The 24,188-nt window shown below is 34.9% G+C and overlaps 1 protein-coding gene across 9 annotated transcripts in view; it reads right to left on the reverse strand.

Moving 5' to 3' along the window:
* The window catches only part of RFX3 (regulatory factor X3), a 294,672-nt gene that overhangs the window by 49,868 nt on the left and 220,616 nt on the right, over positions 1-24,188 (reverse strand). For all 9 annotated transcript variants that reach the window (XM_074394749.1, XM_074394751.1, XM_074394752.1 and 6 more), the window contains 5 exons: positions 23,482-23,601; positions 8,881-9,002; positions 7,036-7,148; positions 2,222-2,337; positions 1,588-1,742 (listed from right to left, as the gene is read on the reverse strand). In XM_074394749.1, the coding sequence (XP_074250850.1) occupies positions 1,588-1,742; positions 2,222-2,337; positions 7,036-7,148; positions 8,881-9,002; positions 23,482-23,601 (626 nt within the window). The remainder of the gene's footprint in view (positions 1-1,587; positions 1,743-2,221; positions 2,338-7,035; positions 7,149-8,880; positions 9,003-23,481; positions 23,602-24,188) is intronic.

A 24,188-nucleotide genomic window follows, 5' to 3' on the forward strand; every position in this document is an offset into this window, starting at 1 on the left:
GAATAAAAAGGTTTTCAAATCAAAATTTGCAAAAGACAAAGGTCAGTGTATTGTATATTTTAAATTATGGGCTTAAATCAAAATAAAATTGATACAAGACTTAAATTAGGGAACTGTTAAGTTCACAAGTTAAAGTCTTATGCTGCTGTTATAGAAGCAAAAAATTTTAGAACTGTTTAATGAATACTGATGTTGTTGATTTGTCTCAAAAAAGAAAATACTTGCTGACATCCCTTCTTTTATCTTACGAGAAAAATTTCATGTTGGTAACAAGATGTCATAGGCTAATGAGCTACCCTATGTAACTTCTTATAAACATCTCTAGAGATTATCACTCAGAGCACAGGAAGCAAGAGAAAAACAAGGAAAATCCGATTCTGGAACATAAATCGGTAGAGAATTTAGCCAGTGCAATTTTCCAAAAAATCTCTTTTAATCAACCTTTAGTCAGGAAATTTGATGTAGGGTAGAATATATTAGCAATTTACAAAATTTTGAGATAATGTCAACTAGTATTTTTTTACTTATTCCTACATAAATTTATGTGTGTTCATTAATATTATATGGAAATATGTTTGAGCATATATTTTAAGGTGGTCAGGAACATATTAAAGATCTCATACCTTCTACTGTTGTCTTTTATTATTTAGAAAAAAGTGTAAGCATACAAATGTTAATATCTTCCCCTTTTGTTCCACTAATTTTTTTTCGTATTTTCTAGAATAACACAAATCATCTGTGAAGAGTATACTTTATGTACACAGTAGCCAATTTCACAAGCTACATGCTTGCTTTTACTTTATTAATGTTAACGTAGAATAGAAACTGTCTTATTTCTTAAAAAGTTAAGGTCACTAGTGTGTACTTATATAGATGTAGGCATAAAATAATTTCAGCTGCCTTTAACAGTATCTGTGGTAGCGTTTATATAGATACTTGCAGAAAATAGCTTTGTTTGCTACAAAGTAGTTTAAAAAGCACCATCACTTAAAAAGGTAATCTAACCTATCTATGTAATTCCCATTTTCTTCATAGTGGGACTACAATGCTTGTGTAGTTACAAAGATTTTTCTCTCAAAATGCCAGTTAACCATTACTGTTAATGGAAACTGCATTTGTAGTTCTTAACATGGTGTAGGTGACAAAGTAAATGCTGTTATAATGGAATTTAACTTCACTGGAAATCAAGATAGATTCACTTCAAATCAAAAGCAACCATGAAGGAGGCTGGCCTAGCAATTACAGATTTCCATAATTTTTGACTTTATGAAGGGGACTCTGTCCTTGGGTAGAATAATTTTTACATGGTTGACTGGCCTTGTAGTGTTCTTGTAATTAGTTAACTGGGCTGCTACATCTACAGGTTGGCTTTTATATACATATATATACTGAAAAATAGATAATATTTTCCCTTTTAGTACAGTTTTGCTTTAGGCTGCTTTTAAGCAATATTCTGTGCTGCATGTTTTCTATCTGGCAAATCTAAATGAAATTAGAATCATTCTAGATTGCAATGTCATTTCTCAAAACTTCCTGGGTGGAATGTATGAGAATAAAAGCATCCATACTCGTCTGCATTTAACTTACTAGGAATAGGTCTAAGGACGTCGGGGATGAGAATCTCCACCAAAGCCTGGTACATCCCATGGTCACAGTTACACATCCATTTCAGGATAGACTCATGTTTGCACAGAGTTATCAGCTTTGCTTTCGGAAGTCGACTTTCTATTTCACTCAGATTGCTGGTGTGAATAAATGTGGCAAATGAATAGATGGCAAATGAGGATAAAAAAGAAAATGGACTTTAAAAATAGTTTAAGTTTACCAAATATTACTGAGGTTAGAACTATACCACCATTGCACTGGTGCCATGCAGCTGGATATATAGATAGATAGATAGATAGATTTATAAAACACTCCCCCAGAGCTGTCTATGCACATTCATATTTTCTGACGGTATGAAAGGCAGATATGATAGTAATTCCATGACGATGAAATAACTATACCACAGTCCCCCAAATCAATACAAATGGGAGCTATATATACACAGACTGAAACCTCAAGAGAGCAGTTCGTGGTTTATTTCCAGGATGGCCAAAACATCAATCTATTCACTTAATGTTATCAAGAAAGGTTCACAACTGGTATACATATCTCTAATTTATTAGCTGTGACATCTACTCAGCCATGATTATGAATTGGAAAAGATGTTGATTCTGACCTCGATTCAGTAATGGTAGTGCCATCAGTTGGAGTAGAGGGAGAATAGCGCCAGAATGTTTGCCACAATTTTTCTATCAGGCTAAATTGAAGATTCACAACAACATCCAATATTGCCTAAAAAACAAAATGGTATCAGTATTACCTTACAATATTACTTATGGGACTGTGTGAGGACAGCCTAACAAGACACAAGTTTTCCCACGTGCTCGTAAGTTAATATGGTGAAATGATACTAAATTTTACCAAGGGAAGTGGAAGAAACAACAATAACAACAAAAACTAGCTAGGAAGAAGATGAAAGGGGGAAAAACTCCTGGAAGATTAAGCAGGATAACATTCTTTTCAAAACGGACTCATGCCACCCTCACTTCTACCTCTTTTTTCTTCTGTTTTTATTCTTGCTTTCCTTCCTCTCTAGTTTCTTTCTTTTTCAAATTCCTTTACCTACTACTTCCTTCTGCCTCTATAGCTATCGTCACCCTACCTATTCTCAGACCTGGAAGGGTACAGAACATAGATTTGATTTACATCAGTCCTCTTTGGGCTAGGTAACCAATGACCATCGAAGAGGATGAAAGCAAAGGGTGTGGAGGTGCTTTTATGTGGCAGATGGAGTTGCAGCTGAATTAGAATTAGCTTTGTCTAAGGCAGCTGACCAGGGGTTCCAGTGTGTTCCCAGCCAAACAGAGGCTAGGACAGAAACCATGGAGTCAGCAGGCTTTCAGTGGATACTGCCTTTCTGGGCATAGCATTCAATATTAGAGAATCCAATCCTATCTCTGCACTCCTTCTTTACAGAACAGCTTTGAGACTATCGCTTTTCAAATCTTGGTGGCCTCACCTCCTCTTTCTGCCTAATTTTATCTCCTAGAACTATTTCCCAGATGCATCAAAGACATTTTTATAGCGTTTAAATCTACCACTTTCCCTTTTAACTGTCAATGATGATATTTAATTTTACCTTGCCATTGCAATTAGTTTGTAAATAAGGTAAAAGCAGTCACAAAACCAAATAATAACTTGTTTGTGCCAAGAACACATGATTTGTGATTATTTTGGGCATTAAGACAGAAGTCGTTAGTAGAATGTGATCCATGTCATCAGCACTGAGGCAAAGGTAAAGTATCCCCACAGAGATCTACGAAATTCATGGAAGATATAAGAAATCAGTGGACAATCTAAAGAGTCTATAAGAGTATTTTAGGCAAAAATAGCAAACAATAACTATATTTGTTAAGTTTGGGCTATCTGTATAAAGCTGGCCTAGGCATGATACAGAAAATAACTGATATAAAATATACTCTAAGAATATAAAATGTTGTAAGTAGTTAAATACTGAAAATGAAGATAGGGAGACAAATTAATTAACACATTACTCAGTAACAATAGAAACGCAAAATATGGTCGGGCGTGGTGGCTCACGCCTGTAATCCCAGCACTCCAGGAGGCCCAGGCAGGCGGATGACGAGGTCAAGAGATAGACCATCCTGGCCAACATGGTGAAACCCCGTCTCTACTAAAAATACAAAAATTAGCTGGGCATGGTGGCACGCGCCTGTAGTCCCAGATACTCAGGAGGCTGAGGCAGGAGAATTGCTCGAGCCTGGGAGGCAGGGGTTGCAGGCAGCCGAGATCATGCCACTGTACTCCAGCCCGGAGCCTGGAGATGGAGCGAGACTCTGTCTCCAAAAAAAAAAAAAAAAAAAAAAAGGCAAAATGCAAGCCCTGAAAATAAAGGGCGTGTAGATGTCCCTCATCCAAGCAAAAACCAAAATCTTCTCAAACAGCAAATTTTTGTAACTGCTTTCTCAATCGTAGCTTAGGCACAATCCAAGAGACATCTCTAAAAGTGTGATGCAACTATTAATATCTTACACATAATACCTTACATACTTCTTTGCATGACATTGCTGTAAGAACACTATTCTTTTAATCTACATTAAAAGAAAATGTTTCAGCAACTTGTATAAAAAGTTATACTTGTTCCTTACATAACAAAACTAGTGATACTTACAAAAATATATTTGACAAACAAATTGTGAGAATTCCAAATAATACGCAAAGTGGGTATATTAATCTTTCTTTAAAAATATATACTGTAGGAAATGTGAAATATAATTAGGCAAGTAAAGAATTTCAGTGTATCTTAAATTCAGTATCTCTTCAAATTAAATAATCTCAAATAACTCTTTTGAAAAAGACATTCGTATCAGCTTCATTTGAGGCAGTTTTACACATGAATAAAACATTTTATCATTTGTCCACCTACTTTCAAATATGTTCAGACTAAAATATATAGGCAAATATAAATTAAAATAATGCATATTCTACGGGCTTAGGGCAAATGACTATTTACAGGACTAAATATGAGATTCAGGCAGCTGTATTTCAAAAGTTTTTCATATTTATTCAAAATGAATATTTATTAACAGGAAAAAATAATTATAATTTTTCTTTTTTATATATGCTGCTGAGCTGTATGAGAAAGACAGCATGAACACTGGTTATTCTGAAATAAATGGGGATCATTCTGTGGACTGCCATTTTCCTCACAGATTATATGTCCCTATTTCTTCATATAAAGTGTATTTATTTTTGAAAATGGCATGTTAATAAAATCTTATAATCCAAAGACTATTTCAATCTTATTTGGGGGAATCTGTCACTTAGAATAATCTTACTGTACATTATGTAGCAATGTAAAAAAATTATGCTCCAACTTTTTGAATAAATATGAGAAATTTTTTAAAAATCCATCTTGGTCAGGCACGGTGGCTCATGCCTGCAATACCAGCATTTTGGGAGGCCGAGGCAGGTGGATCACCTGAAATCAGGAGTTCAAAACCAGCCTTGCTAACATGGTGAAACCCTGTCTCTGCTAAAAAAATAATAAGTTAGCAGGGCATGGCAGTATACACCCATGCCCTGCTGGGTAATCCCAGCTACTCAGGAGGCTGAGGCAGAATTAGTTGAACCCAGGACATGGAGGCTGCAGTAAGCTGAGACTGTGTTACTGCACTCTAGCCTGGGTGACAGAGTGAGACTCTGTCTAAAAAAAAATACATATAGGCTGGTTTGGTTAAAGCAAAGTTCACTTGAACACACAGGAATAAGAAATTGTTTAGAGAATCTTTATACAAATCTTTATTGAGTAAGATGACAGATATAGAAAGAAATTTTTTTCTATATACATAAGGATAATCTAGAAATTCTCTAACGTGGGTAAATGTATAGTAGTCAAAGGAGAATGAATATTAAGTGCTTTCATCATTCCAAGAAATGTTGAAGAACACATACGGCACATGCTATGTTAATAAGGAGAGAACCTGCCCTTGGTTGTTAATAATCTAGTACCCTTGACAAACACTCAGATTTACTCTAGCAATTCTTATTTCCGGAGTGGGGGAAAATATCTATCAATGCTATGAGATAAGACCTCTCACTGCACACTGCATTGTCAGCACTCAGGAGGACTGCCCAAGAAATCCAAAGGATCATCTTTTACTCCTAAGTAGATCACAAATATCCCTGGAATAAAGCTAATTGAATTCTAAATAGACTCTTTTTTCAAAAGGAGAAGCACTCAAGAAAACTCCTATTATAATCCATTATCCCATCCTCTATTTACCACGTGAGCTGTAGTACATTAATATGCTGGCATGGAGACATCTCACCTCCTAGACAATGAAGCCAACCTCTGATGTGGGCGACTCAGAATGAGAGTAGGAACAGGGTTAGAAAACACCAAAAGAAACCCTAACTAATCACAAAAGTGAAACAAACAAAACTGGAGCCTCAATGATCCATGGGAAGAACACCTAAGGTGCTTTATTAAACTTTTCCAGAACTTATTTTTAATAGAAATATGCTTATGATATAAAATTCAAAAGATAAAAAAGGTCTGTTGAAAAATGGGAGTCTCTCTCCTCTAACTCCCAGTCACCCAGTTTCCTTCACAAAGGCAACCACTGTTAACATTTTCTTGTTCTTCCTTCTGGATACACATACACACACGCACACACACACATACACATATATAAAGAAGAGGAAGATACACACACACACATATATATTTTTTTCTTCCAAAAACATTTATTGTCAGCAACAATGATAAATTAAGTGGATAATGCAACGAGACAAGTTAACTACAGGGAAGGACAGCTTAAAATTGATACATTCTGGTTTCCTTAAAAAAAACAAAAGCCCCAGTAACAACAAACTAGTTGTTAATACCTATATGTGTGTGTGTGTGTGTGTGTGTGTGTGTGTGTGTGTGTATACACACACACAATTTTTCACTTAAGCGAAAATACACATTTTTTTTTGCATTTGCTTTTTCCTTTAACTTTAAATCTCGAAGTGATCTATTTTAGTATGTTTATAGAGTTGCCTACTCTTTTTGATGGCTGTATAGTATTCTACAGCCATCTCTCTATTAGATAAAGAAATTATAACCAATCTTTTGCATTAAAAATAATAATGCAACAAATTCCCCTGTACACTTGCCTCACCACCCATATGTAAGTATTTTTGTAGGACAAATACCTAAAAGTGGAATTGCTGCATCAAATGATTCATATTAAGATAGGCTTAAAAAATAGAGAATAAAATTTATTCTCACTTTTCTGCATTCCTCATCTCTCCACTCTGAGACGGGAAAGAAGAAAAATGAATTTGTTAGTGCTAAAAGATATGCTCAAAAGAATTAGTGCTAAGTTCATCTCTCCTTTAGGAATAAGCATGATTATTTTATTTTAGCAAGTTGTCTGGCAAAACCAAGCATGTGTTCATACTACATTCGAAAAGACTTACCTCACAGTGCTCTCGATAAAGACTCTGCAGTGACTTGATATCCTCAAAGGTAGTACCATCTGGCAAAGAAGAGATTTCAACTTCTCCAAACTCTGGAAGTGCTCGAGATGCATCTGTTACCATGACAACAGAAGAGAAAAATGCTATTGTGGATGGTGCCAATTACAGATTAATGAGGAAAAATTTAAGAAGACCAAAAAGAAAAACAAATTTTAAAGGTCAGAGGTCCAGAGAGCAAGGACTTTTTATATTAATATTTTACAGGCAAAATGTAGCACCATCATCTGCACAAAACATAAAAATAAAGGGAATACTCAAGAATTTTCTAGAAACAAAATTTGCACTACAATTATACTGCAAATAGCATATTTGCAGTGTCTCTCAACACAAGGCCCCTATTAAATGAAAAATATCTCGAGCTTGCTAGTATCTATTTTAAATATTTTTATTATGTTACTTCATTACTAAAAAAACTAGCTTTAAACTCATTACGTTCGTAACTGTTACAGAGTCATAAACCAAAAGAACTACAAAATAAATAGAAACAAAACTACAAAAATAACATAAAACTTAATAACATTAATTTGATGTGATGGATCATGCTCCTGTCCTGTAACTAAGTTATCTCTTGCAAAAGGATCAGTACTGACTGCTGCAGCACAGGATCTTTTGGGTCTGGCAGGTCTATACCAACATGTGCTTTATGGTGGCTGCTTCTTCCATTACTCTTCTATGTGCAAATGAATGTGAAACTTTCCTCCACACAGAATACAGGGACATGATTTAGGCTTCCCTTGGGAGGGAGGCGTAATTTACACAGTAAGTCTCTCTCTGTTCTTTTCTTATTAGCTCTGGACAATTAATGTAAGACATTTTGGTGTCTGCCTTATCATAAATCCAGGTACAAATACGGACAATAAAATTGCAGATCAGTATTTAGTTCTAGTTTTCTAGGTAATCCACAATATGCTTAGTTTTCAAGATGATAATTAAAATGAAATCACAAAATAAAATTCTTGTTGAATGACCAAGGGTCCACAAAAATATAACCCGAGGACTTCAGTCTGAGAAATGCTGCTATGGCGTTTTCAACTTTAGTAACTATTCCAACCTGAGAGTCTATTTTAGTTGTCTTTGTCAGAAAGTGCACATAAACACATATACACACACACAGACACATACACACAGTCACTCTCTGATAGCTTCTACTTATCTTGATCTGTTATATGGAAAATATGCATGTTCATTTCTAGAGGAATTGTCAATTAAATTAAAGTGCCATTTTTGTTTTGCCCCTTTGGCTATGGCAAAAATATGCAAGTTCCTTTCCCTAACTCTTTTAATAACAAGAAACAGGTAAACCATCTATAAATCATAAAAATATAAAATGTTGTGATTAAATTAAAAACATAAATTACTTTTTAAAAGTTTACAATAATTTTTTTTTCCTAATCTGAGCCTGTGAGTATGTAACTTTACACATAGGAAATGAGAATTCCTTTTGGCACTTGAAGTTACCACTGAAAGTAAACAGCATAATTTTGACAATAAAAGCTGATCAATACAAATTCTGGAAAACAATTTCATAGCAATGAGTCTTTAATTCATATGCATAAAAGTCCTATATAGCTCAATATTCTTAAAAATAATCTCTAATAAACATGAAAGGCAAGGAGAAACTAGGACTATTATACATATGATGTGCATAACTTTGGCACCAAAAAAAAAAAAAAATCTCTCTATGTCATTGACATCTATAATAGACATTGCACTTGGAGAAAAGACTACCATTGTTCTCTTTTCAAAATCCTAGTAGCAACTAATATGCATTACACCTTAACATACCTAAAAACTGTTGATGATGTTGGCTTTGGGCAATTACAGTTTGCTCAACAGATGTGCCTGTCTGTTGACCACTTCCTGTGAAACCATCTGCAACCCCATCCACTTTCTGCATAGGCTTGTACCTAAAAATATTAGATGGAAAAAAACAAATAAACCAAATTATTCCTTGCTTTTTTGTACTACCCGAAACTCCCAAAGCATTCAATTTTATTCTGTATTCTTTAATATCTCATGATGGTTGTAGGACTTTTTATTCTTTGATAGTCTCATAAAGTTAGGATGCAGATTTTTTTTTCATCATTAAAAGAAAAAAGGGGTTGAAGGGGTGCATGAAGGGGGCCCATTTATGGAAATCCAGAAATTTAACTAAGAATGAAAGAATTATAAGGTATTTCTTTGGACAGCAGCAGCAAAGATGTCCATGATTAAGTTTTAATACACAGCTTGAAAGTAACTTTTAATGGCCAATGGATATATTAGAACTTTTATCTGAACAATGATCTAGGAGCTCAGGCCTGAGAAATGTTGATGAATGGCTTTCAATCAGTCAGTATCTCAAAAATATGATCAGTCTACAAATCCTATTGTGTTGTCTTTCGTATCTCCTAGAACCTTTGGTGCATCTCAACACATTTATCTCTATGACACTCACTTATCAACATCCTCAAATACAAAGGCCATAAGCATCAATTTGTAGCAAAATATAGCCAAGAATCCATCTACAAATGGAGTTTATCAAATTAAAACAAAGAATCAAAGTCAGCTAAAGTTATGTATCTTTAGGTCCTAGTCATACAAACTCATGTACTTTCCATACAGTTAAAATAGAAAAAATGTGCTTCAGTGGCATGGGGAAGAAGAAATATGGCTTGGAAAAGAAATATCGCCTCAAAAAAAAAAAAAAAAAAGCCTAGCGAAGTCTCCTAGAAAAAGCAAAAACAAAATAAGTAAGCAGGCAGCAACTATAATTTCTTCTTTTTCTCTGATTCCACTTCTTTTTCTTTATTTTAAAAATTTGGAAATAACAAAAACATAAGAAAAAAATTAAAATCTATAATAAACTTACTATCTAGAGATAACAGTCACATTACGCTGTCCTTCCATTCTTTTTCCCCCTATTTCTAATTATGTTTATAAACAAAATAAATTAATATTCTCACCATCCAGATACTTGACGCCTATATTGACACTATAATTCAACTGTATCATTAATATGAAGTTACTATGAATAACAATGACCCTAAGATGTGAACAGGACATACTCAAAGGTGCCTGCATGCTGACAACAGACATGAAATGACTGAAGCTGGCAGAACATCAAACAAACTAATGCTGAGCTTGCCTTAGGAATTGAATCAATCTTGGATGTTATCAATTACAACTTAGATAAACGAAATTTTCAAGAAAATTGCCAAATCTCTCATAATGACATTTATATTTATTTCTTAGGTGAGAGTATCTTACAAATACCTATGAAAAGCAAAAATAAAGTCAGAGGGTGAAGAGGCTGGAAAATAGTATAGTACTCTTTATCCTTATGATTATAATTTGAGTGATGATTCCTCGTTACCAAAATATTGACTACTGTTTTCTAACAAGAGAAAAGAACTCGGGGCTAATCATTTATTTACTGGAAAAACCTTCTGGGAAGTACTTGTCAACTGGAGCCATATCCAAAGATAATAGAAGAGTTAGTGTTGTCATGTGCTATAAGTCTTGTTTTTAAAAAAATTTATGATTTCCTGATTTTTTTTCCTCCTTAAAGAATCAACTTAGAGAAGCAAAGAAACTTCATGAGGCAAGTACTTTGTGTACATGTATGGGAGAGCAGTTGCTAACCATTCTGTTGTAGTAGACTTGAATGATTTTAACTTTATTTTGTTAAGGGAAGTTTCTTGTCCTTATTGATCCATTCCAAGTTTCAGTTGATTTTAGCTTCCCTTTTTCAGCTATGGAATTGTATCTCATTAGTAAAATAGCCTAAAATTGTTTAACCATGTTTCTTCATTTAAGTTAATGAAGTTTGGGACTCATAGAGCTTAAACAAAAGTGTTTAAAGGAATCTGACTTATTAATATTTTCTCTGGAGAAGAAAAAATGAAAATAATTCCAATAGACTTCAATTACATTAAGTTTTAATACAGGATTATAAAGTTATTATGAGACTTTGCCAGCTATGCTTTGTCACATTTCTTTGTCCTACCCAGTATTTAACATACATACTACAGATGTTTAACAGGCACAAATATCAAGGGCAAGAGGTATTTACCCGTAAAAGAAAATGATTTATATTTCACTTAGACTGTAAGTTTTCAAAAGACAGATGTTACATCACAATCTAACTGCACACAATGCTTCGAAGCCTCTATCCTACAAGCAAAATTGTCTGCTTCCTTAGGAAGATGGAGACAGCTGTTAGTATTGCAAATGGAAGCTCCTAATGGAAGGAGAGATTTTATTTTTAGTAAGGAATCAAAATCATGATGCATTAGAATTAATGTATGATTACAGTTCATGATACTGAGTGGGAAACACTAATTAGAAATAAACTATATTATGTGGGAGGTGAAAAATAAAGATGAACTTTTAGGGGAAAAAAGGAAGTAAGCTGCTAAATTCTGGAGAGGTTCCAGGTAGTGCTAACTTTTGCTTTTCCAGCTTGAAGTAATGAATCATATTGTGATATATCCACAATGTATTGTCTGGCAATGGATTGGAACTTAGAAAAAAATCCCCAGAAATCAGACATACTGGACTGAGAAAGCCTAGATTCTCATTTTCCTGGTACCCTAACTAAGGAAAAGATCCTATCCCTACCCTCACCTCAGAAGTTTGTGTCTTCCCAAAGAAGGAGGAAGTTTAACAGAAGTCAAGAACAATCACATTAAAAACAGGCTAAACAAATATGGGTAGTAACTGATTCTTCTTGGAAGCAGTGGTTGTAGATTATTATCACTGGTTTTAAAATCTAAGTACATATCAACATCTGGGTAGCTTTTCAAAAAATTCAGATGTGTAGGCTCACCCTAGATCCACCCCCAAAATATTTGGGAATGGAGCTTAGGAACTGGTTATTCTAACACATTTCCAAGATATTTCTTAAGTATCTAGTACAGCCCTACTCCACAGGAGCCTCTTGGTCCCAAATAGATTCCTTTAGCTCAATGTTATAGATATACATCAATTAATATTAGAAAAACAGTCATTTTAAACAAAATAAGTCATCAATTTTTATATTTTCCAACAAACTATATTTGGAATGTACAATAAATATATTTACATGAATGAATGTTTAAGGTAACATCTTTGATTTTATCATATCATCATCGACTGACTTTAACACATATCAAATCCATTTAAAAAATGTTTATTGAGCACATACTATATGATGGGTAGGCCACTATAGGCACATGGTTTTTAAAAGGCTGGGTATAAATATAATTTTTCCAAGATGTCTTTTATATTTTATTGGCTTACATAATAATTCTATATTATGTTAATCAGTTGAATTTTAACTGACATTTTAGCACTATAACATGACTTGTAGATTTTCGGACTCTCTACAGCCTTCATAAAACAATCATCATAAACTTTATCAAATCCACCATATTTGGAGAATAATAAATAAAAAACCCAAGAAAGCTTTCTACTGAAAAACAGCCAAACAAAAAACACTTTCTGTTGAATCCTTTAAAAATACTAAACTTACTAATATTTAAGAGTATTTCCTCCCTTTACTTCCATTTATTTAGCAAATTAATTATGTTCAGATTTGGTTTTCCCAGAGTAAACTTAGTACTCTTGCATTGTGTATGCTCTGAGAAAGACCTATGCTTCATCAAGTAAAGGAACAGCTCTTGGTTTCAAAATTAGTAAGAGGCAAATGATAATTTTAACAGCTTGCAACTCCATGGGCAATCAGTGCTAAAGTTGTTAATGATTAAGAAATAAAAGAAACTCTAATGCTTTAATAGCTGACTGTATGCATAAAACCTGTCACTAAAACAGAAAGCTTAGAAAATAATTAGGAATCTTCCCCCATGGGGTTAGTCATAGCTGCTATTTAGGACTTGGACGGTTGTAACTCTACTGTAAAAGTAATGTTCTGTCAATCCCACACACACGGACACTAAAACAGTCCAATGGAAGGCAAAGAGTGGTATATATTTACCATTACATTTAACTAACAGCACCAGGTGGAATGATTTTCAACAGATTAATTGAAACATTTGGAAAATCCTTTCAAGGTGGCTGAAAAAAATGTACATGCAAAACACAAAATATAAACTGTATAGGCAAAACGTCATCATTATGTTTTAACTCCAGAAAGTATATAATCATTTTATTTGCATGAATAAATTGAAATACTGAGCTCAGAACAAGGGCAGGAGGCTAGAATTTTCTACTGGAATTTTGTAATCTTCTTTGGAAAAAACTGTCCCACAAAGTCTTTAGATGACTTGATGTCTGAAATGAACCAAGTGGTATACACACTAATGGATCAGAAGAAAATAGTAAATATGAAGAGTTCCATTCTTTTAGAATAGTAACTAACTTTGAAGTCACACTGAATATATTGATAATACATCTAAATTATTTTTACCATCAACCCTATTGGTTAATGATAGGTATTCCATCTCTTCAATTCTTGTTAGTGGTTCTGTGAGTATTTGTCTCTTCATTAGCTTTACATCTATAACTGGGCATGAAGAAGTGGAAAAAATTAAATTGAAATGGGGTATATGTTAACTGTAGCAGGTTAAAGAGGAGGTCGAAGCTGCTGGTGAAAATTGGAGTTGTAGGTCATTCATTCATTTAACAAATATTTAGAGAGCACTGACAATGTGCTTAGAGCTCTCCCAGGTGCTGAGGAAGTAGTGTTGAAAGAGGCAGACATGATTCTCTCATCTCATGAATTTCTGCATTGAGTTCTCTAAGCATAGGTGGTTTATGGTTAGCTAAACAGAACTGATATATTCTTGCTACAAGTATGCATGACACTTCTTTTATCTATGGTTGGCCCCTTCTCTTATCCTTTCCCACCTTCTTTATTTAGAGAATGACAATCTGGCTCCATCAGATGCCAAAAGATAACTAACAACAACAAAAACAACAACAGCAACAAAAGGCATCTGAGGCTTGCTCTAGGAAAAAAATAAATTAGTGAGCTTCTTGAATACAGCAAAATTAAGGGTCTCTCAGTTTCCTTCTCAGTAAATAACAATATAATTGCCAAATGAGATCTTGCATGTAATATGTTTACTGAAAAACATTTTAAATGTTCAATAAATACTACTCATGAGAGCAAGTGGTGACTGTTACTATTAACAAACTTTACATGAATTACTACAGTTCAGTAGTTACTGAGTTTTGATCATTTATGTTTCTCCTCTTTTCAATGGGAAAGGTGATCATTAAATCACGGACTAGTGCAATGGCATAGTGAACATTAAATATCTTAATGCCAACATTCCTGAGTTGTCTCCAAAAGCTAAATACAAGGCACAATTATTTTCTCACTAAAGACTCCTGCCTCCCTCAGCTGCTTCAGATCTGTTTACTAGCTCTAGATGCTTAACTCTGTAATGATCCCAGGGAATTTATGTGTAGGAAAGGAAACATAAACTATTAACATCAATCAAAGTTAGAAACTACTAGCCTAGAAATATAGAGAAATGGAAGCCCAACCTGACCAACTGCTAGGCCTCCTTCTCCTCCAAAACACTAAATGTTCCTTAAGAAACACATTTTTCTTTAGTGCTTACTGCATAACAATGATCCCAATAATAATTATCTAACACTTGAACATTTCCAGTTATTGCAAAAACTTTCAGATAGTTTATTGCACTTGAAATTGAAAATAATCTGTGAGATAGTCTATTAAGAATTTCTATTTTGTAGATGAAGAAACTGACTCAGTGAGGTTAAGTCATACACTCTGCAGAAGTGCCCATGTAGCCTGTACTCAAAGCCCCATTTTCCAATTCTAAATATAGAGTTTGTTTAACTAGTCTATGAACTCTATATAAAGGCCATCTAATGATAAACATTTTTAAAATTCCTTTCTTTCTCCTAAAAGAACGTGCATGCTTTTACATCTATCTATAGCCAAAGCAAAACTAGCCTTGCTGTACCACCTTTCCAAATGATCTCTTCTTAATGATATTATTTCACATTCTGTGAAAGAAAGGTTCATTCTTTCACAGAATTTAATTGCTGCGAAGAGACCACGCAAAGAGGTAGGAGGTGGCACATTTCCTCAGTTACTTGAAACACAATCATTAAAATGTGATTTCTCCCTTTATTTCATATGCAAATATTTTGGGGTGCGTGTGTGTTTCTGCTTGGGTTATCTTACCTCTTTGAGGGTGGAATTCTCATGAGAATAAAGACAAGAGTTCTTATCCTGGTTGCTATGACTGTGAATAAGTTATTTAACCTTTATGGACTTCAGGTTTGTCATCAAGAAGATGAGGTGGACTAGGTAATCTTTCTTCCATTTCTTTTTATTTGATTGCATTTTAGGTTTTGGGGTACATGTGAAGAACATGCAAAATTGTTGCATAGGTACACACATGGCAGTGTGATTTGCTGCCTTCCTCCCCTTGACCTATATCTGGCATTTCTCCCCATACTATCTCTCCCCAACTCCCCACCTCCCACTGTCCCTCCCCTATTTCCCCCCAACAGACCCCAGTGTGTAGTGCTCCCCTCCTTGTGTCCATGTGTTCTCATTGTTCAACACCCACCTATGAGAGAGAACATGTGGTATTTGATTTTCTGCTCTTTTGTCAGTTTGCTGAGAATGATGGTTTCCAGGTTCATCCATGTCCCTACAAAGGACACGAACTCATCGTTTTTGATGGCTGCATAATATTCCATGGTGTATCTGTGCCACATTTTCCCTGTCCAGTCTATCATTGATGGGCATTTGGGTTGGTTCCAGGTCTTTGCTATTGTAAACAGTGCTGCAATGAACATTCGTGTGCATGTATCCTTATAGTAGAATGATTTATAATCCTCTGGATATATATCCAGTAATGGGATTGCTGGGTCAAATGGAATTTCTATTTCTAGGTCCTTGAGGAATCACCACACTGTCTTCCACAATGGTTGAACTAATTTTCACTCCCACCGACAGTGTAAAAGTGTTTCTATTTCTCCACATCCTCTCCAGCATCTGTTGTCTCCAGATTTTTTAATGATCGCCATTTGAACTGGCGTGAGATGGTATCTTTCTTTCTTTCTTTCTTTCTTTCTTTCTTTCTTTATTAGACGGAGTTTCGCTCTTGTTACCCAGGATGGAGTGCAATGGCACGATCTCAGCTCACCGTAACCTCCGCCTCCTGAGTTCAGGCAATTCTCCTGTCTCAGCCTCCTGAGTAGCTGGGATTACAGGCACGCGCCACCATGCCCAGCTAGTTTTTTGTATTTTTAGTAGAGACGGGGTTTCACCTTGTTGACCAAGATGGTCCCAATCTCTTGACCTTGTGATCCACCCGCCTCGGCCTCCCAAAGTGCTGGGATTACAGGCTTGAGCCACTGCGCCCGGCCTTAATGTAGTTTTGATTTGCATTTCTCTAATGACCAGTGATGATGAGCATTTTCTCATATGTTTGTTGGCCTCATGTATGTCTTCTTTTGTAAAGTGTCTGTTCATATCCTTTGCCCACATTTGAATGGGCTTGTTTGTTTTTTTCTTGTAGATCTGTTTTAGTTATTTGTAAATTCTGGGTATCAGCCTTTTGTCAGATGGGTAGACTGCAAAACTTTTTCCCATTCTGTTGGTTGCTGATTCAATCACAATAATAGTAGGAGACTTTCACACCCCATTGTCAAAATTAGACAGATCAACCAGACAGAAAATTAACAAGGATATCCTGTACTTGAACTCATATCTGGAACAAGCAAACCTAATAGACGTTTACAGAATTCTCCTCCCCAAATCCACAGAATATACATTCTTCTCGGCACCACATCACACCTACTCTAAAATTGACCACATAATTGGCAATAAATCACTCCTCAGCAAATGCAAAAGAACGGAAATCATAACAAACAGTCTCTCAGACCTCAGTGCAATTGAGTTAGAACTCAGAATGTAGAAACTAACTCAGAACTGCACAGCTTCTTGGAAACTGAACAACTGGCTCCTGCATATTGACTGGATAAACAATGAAATGAAGGCGGAAATAAAGATGGTCTTCAAAACCAACAAGAACGAAGACACAACATACCAGAATATCTGGGACACATTTAAAGCAGTCTCTAGAGGAAAATATATAGCAATGAGTGCCCACATGAGAAGCGAGGAGAGATCCCAAATTGACACCCTATCGTCAAAATTGAAAGAGCTAGAGGAGCAAGATCAAAAAAACTCAAAACCTAGCAGAAGACAAGAAATAACTAAGATCAGAGCAGAATTAATGAGACAGAGACACAAAAAAACCTTCAAAATATCAATAAATCCAGGAGCTGGTTTTTCAAAAAGATCAACAAAATAGACAGATCACTAGCCAGATTAATAAAAAAGAAAAGAGAGAATAACCAAATAGATGCAATAAAAAAAAAGATAAAGGGGATATCACCACAGATTCCACAGAAATTCAGACTATCATCAGAGATTATTACAAACAATTCTATGCACATAAACTGGTAAACTTGGAAGAAATGGATAAATTCCTGGACACTTGCCTCCTCCCAAGCCTAAACCAGGAAGAAGTCAAAATCCTGAATAGACCAATAACAAGGTCTGAAGTTGAGGCAGCAATTAAGAGCCTACCACCCAAAAAAAGCCCAGGTCCAGAGGGGTTCACAGCCGAATTCTACCAGACAAACAAAGAGGAGCTGGTACCATTCCTTCTGAAACTATTCTAAATAATCCAAAAAGAGGGAATCCTTCCCAAATCATTTTATGAGACCAATATCATTTTGATACCAAAACCTGGCAGAGACTCAACAAGAAAAGAAAACTTCAGGCTAATACCCATGATGAACATAGAAGCAAAAATCTTCAATAAAATACTGGCAAGCCGACTGCAACAGCACATCAAAAAGCTTATCCACCATGATCAAGAAGGCTTCATCCCGGGGATGCAAGGCTGGTTCAACATAGGCAAGTCTATAAACGTAGTTCACCACATAAACAGAACCAAAGACAAAAACCACATGATGATCTCAATTGATGCAGAAGGCTTTGACAAAATTCAACAGCCCTTTATGCTAAAAACCCTCAATAAACTAGGTATTGATGAAACATATCTCAAAATAATAAAAGCTATTTACATCAAATCAAGAGCCAATATCATACTGAATGGACAAAATCTGGAAGCAATCCCTTTGAAATCTGGCACTAGAGAAGAATTCCCTCTCTCACCACTCCTATTCAATATAGTACTGGAAGTTCTAGCCAGAGCAATCAGGCAAGAAAAAGAAATAAAGGGTATTCAAATAGGAAAGGAGGAAGTCAAATTGTCTCTATTTGCAGATGACATGATTGTATATCTAGAAGACCCCATGGTCTCAGGCCAAAATCTCCTTAAGCTGATAAGCAACTTCAGCAAAGTCTCAGGATACAAAATCAATGTGCAAAAATCACAAGCATTCCTATACAACAATAACAGACTTAAAGAGAGCCAAATCAAGAACGAACTGCCATTCACAATTGCTACAAAGAGAATAAAATACCTAGGAATACAACTACCAAGGAATGTAAAGGACCTCTTCAAGGAGAACTACAAGCCACTGCTCAACAAAATAAGAGAGGACACAAACAGATGGAGAAACATTCCACATTCATGGTTAGGAAGAATCAGTATCATGAAAATGGCCATACTGCCCAAAGTAATTTACAGATTCAACACTATTCCCATCAAGCTACCAATGACCTTCATAGAACTGGAAAAAAAAAAACACCTTAAATTTCATATGGAACCAAAAGAGAGCTGACACAGCCAAGTCAATTCTAAGCAAAAAGAACATAGCGGGGGGCATCACACTACTGGATTTCAAACTATACTACAAGGCTATAGTAATTAAAACAGCATAGTACTGGTACCAAAACAGAGATATAGACCAATGGAAGAGAACAGAAGCCTTGGAGGCAACACAATATATCTAAAACCATCCGATCTTTGACAAACCTGCCAAAACAAGCAATGGGGAAAGGATTTCCTGATTAATAAATGGTGTTGGAAAAACTGGCAAGTCATGTACATAAAGCAGAAACTGGATCCCTTCCTGACACCTTACACTAAAAGTAACTCCAGATGAATTAAAGACTTAAACATAAGACCTAACACCATAAAAACCCTAGAAGAAAATCTCGGCAAAACCATTCAGGACATAGACATAGGCAAGGACTTCATGACCAAAACACCAAAAGCACTGGCAACAAAAGCCAAAACAGACAAATGGGACCTAATCAAACTCCACAGCTTCTGCACGGCAAACAAACAAACAAACAAACAAACAAAAACCAAAAAAACAGTCATTAGAATCTTTCTTCCATTTCCAACATTCTATGATTCTGTGTTATATCTTTTTAGATGTAATTGACAGATTATGCATGCAAATAACAATTGATAAGTATTTGTTGAAGAAATGGTAAACGGTTATTTGATATTTTGAGAATGGCTACTGGGATTAAACGCAGCCAAGCATATTATCAAAAGCATTTGGCTTTTACTACTGGAATCTGGAAAAATATTTAAAATCTACATGCCAACACTCTCTATATACTTCTTTTATGTATTGAAACTAAACTGCAGCAAACATTTTACTTAGTTTGGAGAGATGGAAATTACTGATGTCCTTTTTGCTCTATAATAACCTTACTTATTATCCAAATTAGGGTAAACAAATTAGTCCACAAGTGAATTTTGTAAAAAACTGAAGAATACCTCATACCAGTGCAAAAACATTATTTTCATATGAAGTATTTTCAATAGAAGGTTTTCTGTCTCCTTAACCATGGTATTTTACCTCTCCTTGATTGCCTGTAATGCCATAAACATGCAAAGCAGTTATTATGTTGTGTTAGACTACATTTTAGTCACTACACTGATATTTGAAGTATTTACTGGAATACGTAGGTCCATGTGCCCCTCCACTGAGTGTCCACAAACTGCTGTATTGAATAACTTTAAAGTAAATAGAAGATGCTGCCTACTTTTATTTCTTGCCAGCTGTCATAGTTCATGACTGCCTGTGAATCAAGGGGGCTCTAATCTCCTTTATTTTAGGTAAAATGGTGAGAATGGCTTCATCTTTTCAACTAAGTGAAACTGTAGGCTCTGTGACATCTGCTTTCCAATCAGAAGTTGTTTACATTTATGTTCAGACTCATGACTATGTTCCATAGAGTGGTATTGCTGGGAATTGGATTCATAGATAAATGAAGATTTCTTCTACCACCTTATCAAAGCTTCAAGTGAAACTTTATATAAAAAAGCTCAAGAAATTGTGAGCTATATAAAAACAATACTCATTATTATCACTTGAGTATAATTCCAAATTCATGAGAATAATGTAAAAATTGAGCTCTAAAACTTCAATTTAATGAACAAAATAATCACTGTATACACTTGCATTTCTTCAGTATAAGAACATATAAAACATAAACTTACATTATGAAAGATAAGCACACATGGATGCATTCAATAAACCTTGAAGTACTCAAATAATGTGAATATTTTGAAATATCTGTTATTTTATACTTGAAACATTTCACATGTCATTTGTATTTTTACAAGACACTGGCAATCACTTTATGTAAATTTTACTATACTCAGTATAATCATTTGAATTTTGAAATCATTCAAAAAAGTTTTTAAGCCATAAATTATTTAAAAGTTATTTTCCCATTGTTTTCAACAAACACTCTTAAATTAGACTATTTCCACACACATGAAAAGAAACTCCTCCTCTCCTGTCTAAATGATTCTGCACAATAGGGTAACTGGTTTCAGTTAAGGCTTATCAATGTTGGCAGTGGACAGATTCCTTCAAAGAGACAACAGAAGACCCCTGCTGCCCTAAAGAGAGGCCCATGCAATTGGCAACACTAACGCTGCAATCAGCAAGACATCATTTCAAGAACTGTCCATAATGCTAAACACGCATCATTTTTTCAAAAAAAGCCAACAAATTAAAGGAAATTTCAGTATTTCTTTGGTTCTTTCATATTCTTACTTCATAAGAAATAAGTATTAAACCTAATTTATTAATACTACTGAGATTTTTGTATCATTTCTTAAATACTTCCATCTTTTATCTGTTTCCAAACTCAAGTACCACTGTACTGAGAACGCAGGGGTTTTTATGGCTTGCTTATCTTTACAGAATATGTTTCATGAGAAGACCACAGGAAGTCCTGGGCCTTGCTTATGTAACTCAGGTTTTTTTTACAAAGAATGTTCCTCGAAGGCTTCTAATTCTATGAAAGTTTGCTAGAATTCCTTGCAGTTAAATTACAGGAAATTCCTTGCAGTCAAATCATAGGCTTCAACTGTCTTAGGTACAATTTATTAAGCTTTTGTTCATATTTAAGTTTGAGTATATGTTATTTCTGAAGCAAACCGTCTTTTTCTTGATATCATCATCATCTCAACTATGCAATGCTGCTATGCATTAGTGTAGAAATCACACCAGAAAGTAAAGGCTATTAAGTGCTGCCATTAACAGATGCAAAAAACAATCATAACTCAAAACAGTAATAATTTACTGCAACTCACACAAACACTATCTCCAACTCTATGAAGTACTATTCTAGAATTTATTTTATTATTTTTTTCAGAGCCCCTCTTATTTCTCACTGACTATACATCAAAAAATAAGAACCAGCAATTAAAGAAATAAGATTGAGAATCTGTAATTTAAAAAATCTAAAATCTTTAAGATACCTTTTATATAATAGCCAATCTTGAACTGAGTCTTCAGTCTGGAACACTTACACTAAAAATTATGACTGTGTTATAAAACCACTTAACAAGTATCCTTACCTCCAGTCTCTTTCCATTAAATATGTCTTGCCCAAAATCAAAAAGTCATCTCTCTAGAAAAAATCAAAGTTTCATTGTTTTGCTTCAAAGCCTTACATAGCTTCAAAGCTATGTTCTGCACAAAGAACAAACTTATTAGCTTTATATACAAGCAAATCCCTTAATATATGATCCAAACTACTTTTAAGATCTCATCTCCTGCTAAACTACTCAACTACTCCTTGATTCTCCTTCCATAATACCAACCTAACCAAATAAATCATGGACCATTTTCCAAAGACATCATGGACTTCAGCCCTAGGTGCATTTTCCATCTACTTCAATATTTTTCTTTTTTATGACTACTCTAAGTTCCTACTCAAACAGCAATTTCTCTAGAAACTTTCCAATCTCCCCTTCTCTCAGAGTTTGCTGAAAATTCCTCTGTATTGTGATAGTTACTTGATCAAAGTTTTATTTCAGCACTTCCTAGACTGCACCTACTTTTTTTCAATTCCCCATGTGCCTCCCCTTCTAATTTCTTAACTCTTCACATATAGGAACTCTGTCTTATCTCTGCATGCAGGGCCTAACACACAGTAGACTCAATCAATGTTGGCTGACTAAATAGTATAAAATTACTATGTAATATATTCTTTTCACCGACATTTTCTTAGAGTTAATGCTCCTGACTGAACTAGCATGAATGGGGAGACTGGCCAAGGCAACTAATCACTACAGATCAACACATTGGGACCTATGCAGAGTCCTCCTTTCTCTATCTGATTCTGCACACTCACTTGAAAAGAAAAATCATAATTGCTGTCATGGTTAAGCTGTGCTGGCAAAGAGAAAAGGATTTTTTTTTGTTGTTGTTTAAATTTACTCTAAATTGTGACTTAAGTCACATGGGACTAGAAGGCTCCTGGCTATGCAACTTTATTACGGGCTTGTGCATATCATTTGATGTCTCTGGAACTCATCTGAAAACAGAGGCTATTAATGCTTTGATGGCCACAAGGTTGTAAGGCCAGACTAGACTGACGTATCTTTCAATTCTAAGATCTATGATTCTATTCATCCACCCATCCATTCGTCCATATGTCCACCCATCATCCATCATCCATCCATTCATTCAGGAATGCTTGAGATCTCTTACAACTCTAATATCAGCAATTCTTTATCTATGAAAGTTGGATTCAAAGCAAATGTAAGACATCCCAAACATTCTGCAAGAATTCATACTGTGTCAAAAAGAATGACTGAGGGACGTGCAGAATAGCAAGTCAGAAGCTCATGAATACTGAAACAAATTTCTCCATGTGGTATTTGCTTGGGTATGCTCCGTATGTTTTGTGTTTCATTTCCCTGTCTGAACAGCTTGGGATGTCACACTTAACTTAAAAGGGGCCAAATAGGCTCACTGATAAGTAATTTTTAAAAATTTGGAAAACAGGCAGGATCATTGAAATTCTAAATCATATTTAAGAACTATCCATAGTGAAAGCATGCCAATAATAAGAACATTCTTTTGTACTTGGGTATTTGTTCAGAAAAAAGGAGACCGAAACAACTAAGAAATACATAGCTTGGACATATCAAGGATAACTCCAAAGTCTACCTTTGTTTCTGCTGCATGGGTTGTTGTCTCATAGCCATATACTGCATGTCTTCTTGCAGACGATTAAGAGGGGAATCTGGCTTGACACGAATCCCGTAGTAGTGGTACTTGGAGTTTCCTCTTCATTAGTGAACAATAAACATTAGAAACAAAAGTCAGTCAAACTAACATTAATCACATGGGATGTCCATTAAACTTTACACTTGGAAAAATTTGGTAAAAGCAGTATATTAATGTTACATATTTATGATATACCTGTTCTGAATACTTTTATGTTTTTGTGGTGATAAAATTGGAAGAATCAAAATAAGCTTCTAAATCCATCAGCTGAAGGCCCTACTAAAGGTATTTGTTTATAAACTTTCACTTAAATATTAGTCAAACAGTCCATTTGTTTCATACAAATTACATTTCATTTTCTAATTTCTATTTTAACTTTAATTGAGAAGGGTAATGATAGGAAAAAACGTTTTTGGCCAGTAAAAATTAGTTAACAGGATAACAGGCCAATAAAAATTAGTCAATGGAGTACGTATTTACTGTAAAGTGTCTATACAGAAGAAAGAAAAAATCTTAATTCCACTTTCCTGGATAAGTGCAACATTTTTCTCTTTATTTCAGTGATGATGAAGTAAGATAACTTTATTGTTTGTTACAAAATGTAGTAGTAGCTGGGCGCGGTGGCTCAAGCCTGTAATCCCAGCACT

The sequence above is a fragment of the Saimiri boliviensis genome, chromosome 2 (genome assembly GCF_048565385.1).
Source record: "Saimiri boliviensis isolate mSaiBol1 chromosome 2, mSaiBol1.pri, whole genome shotgun sequence".
NCBI lineage: Eukaryota > Metazoa > Chordata > Mammalia > Primates > Cebidae > Saimiri > Saimiri boliviensis.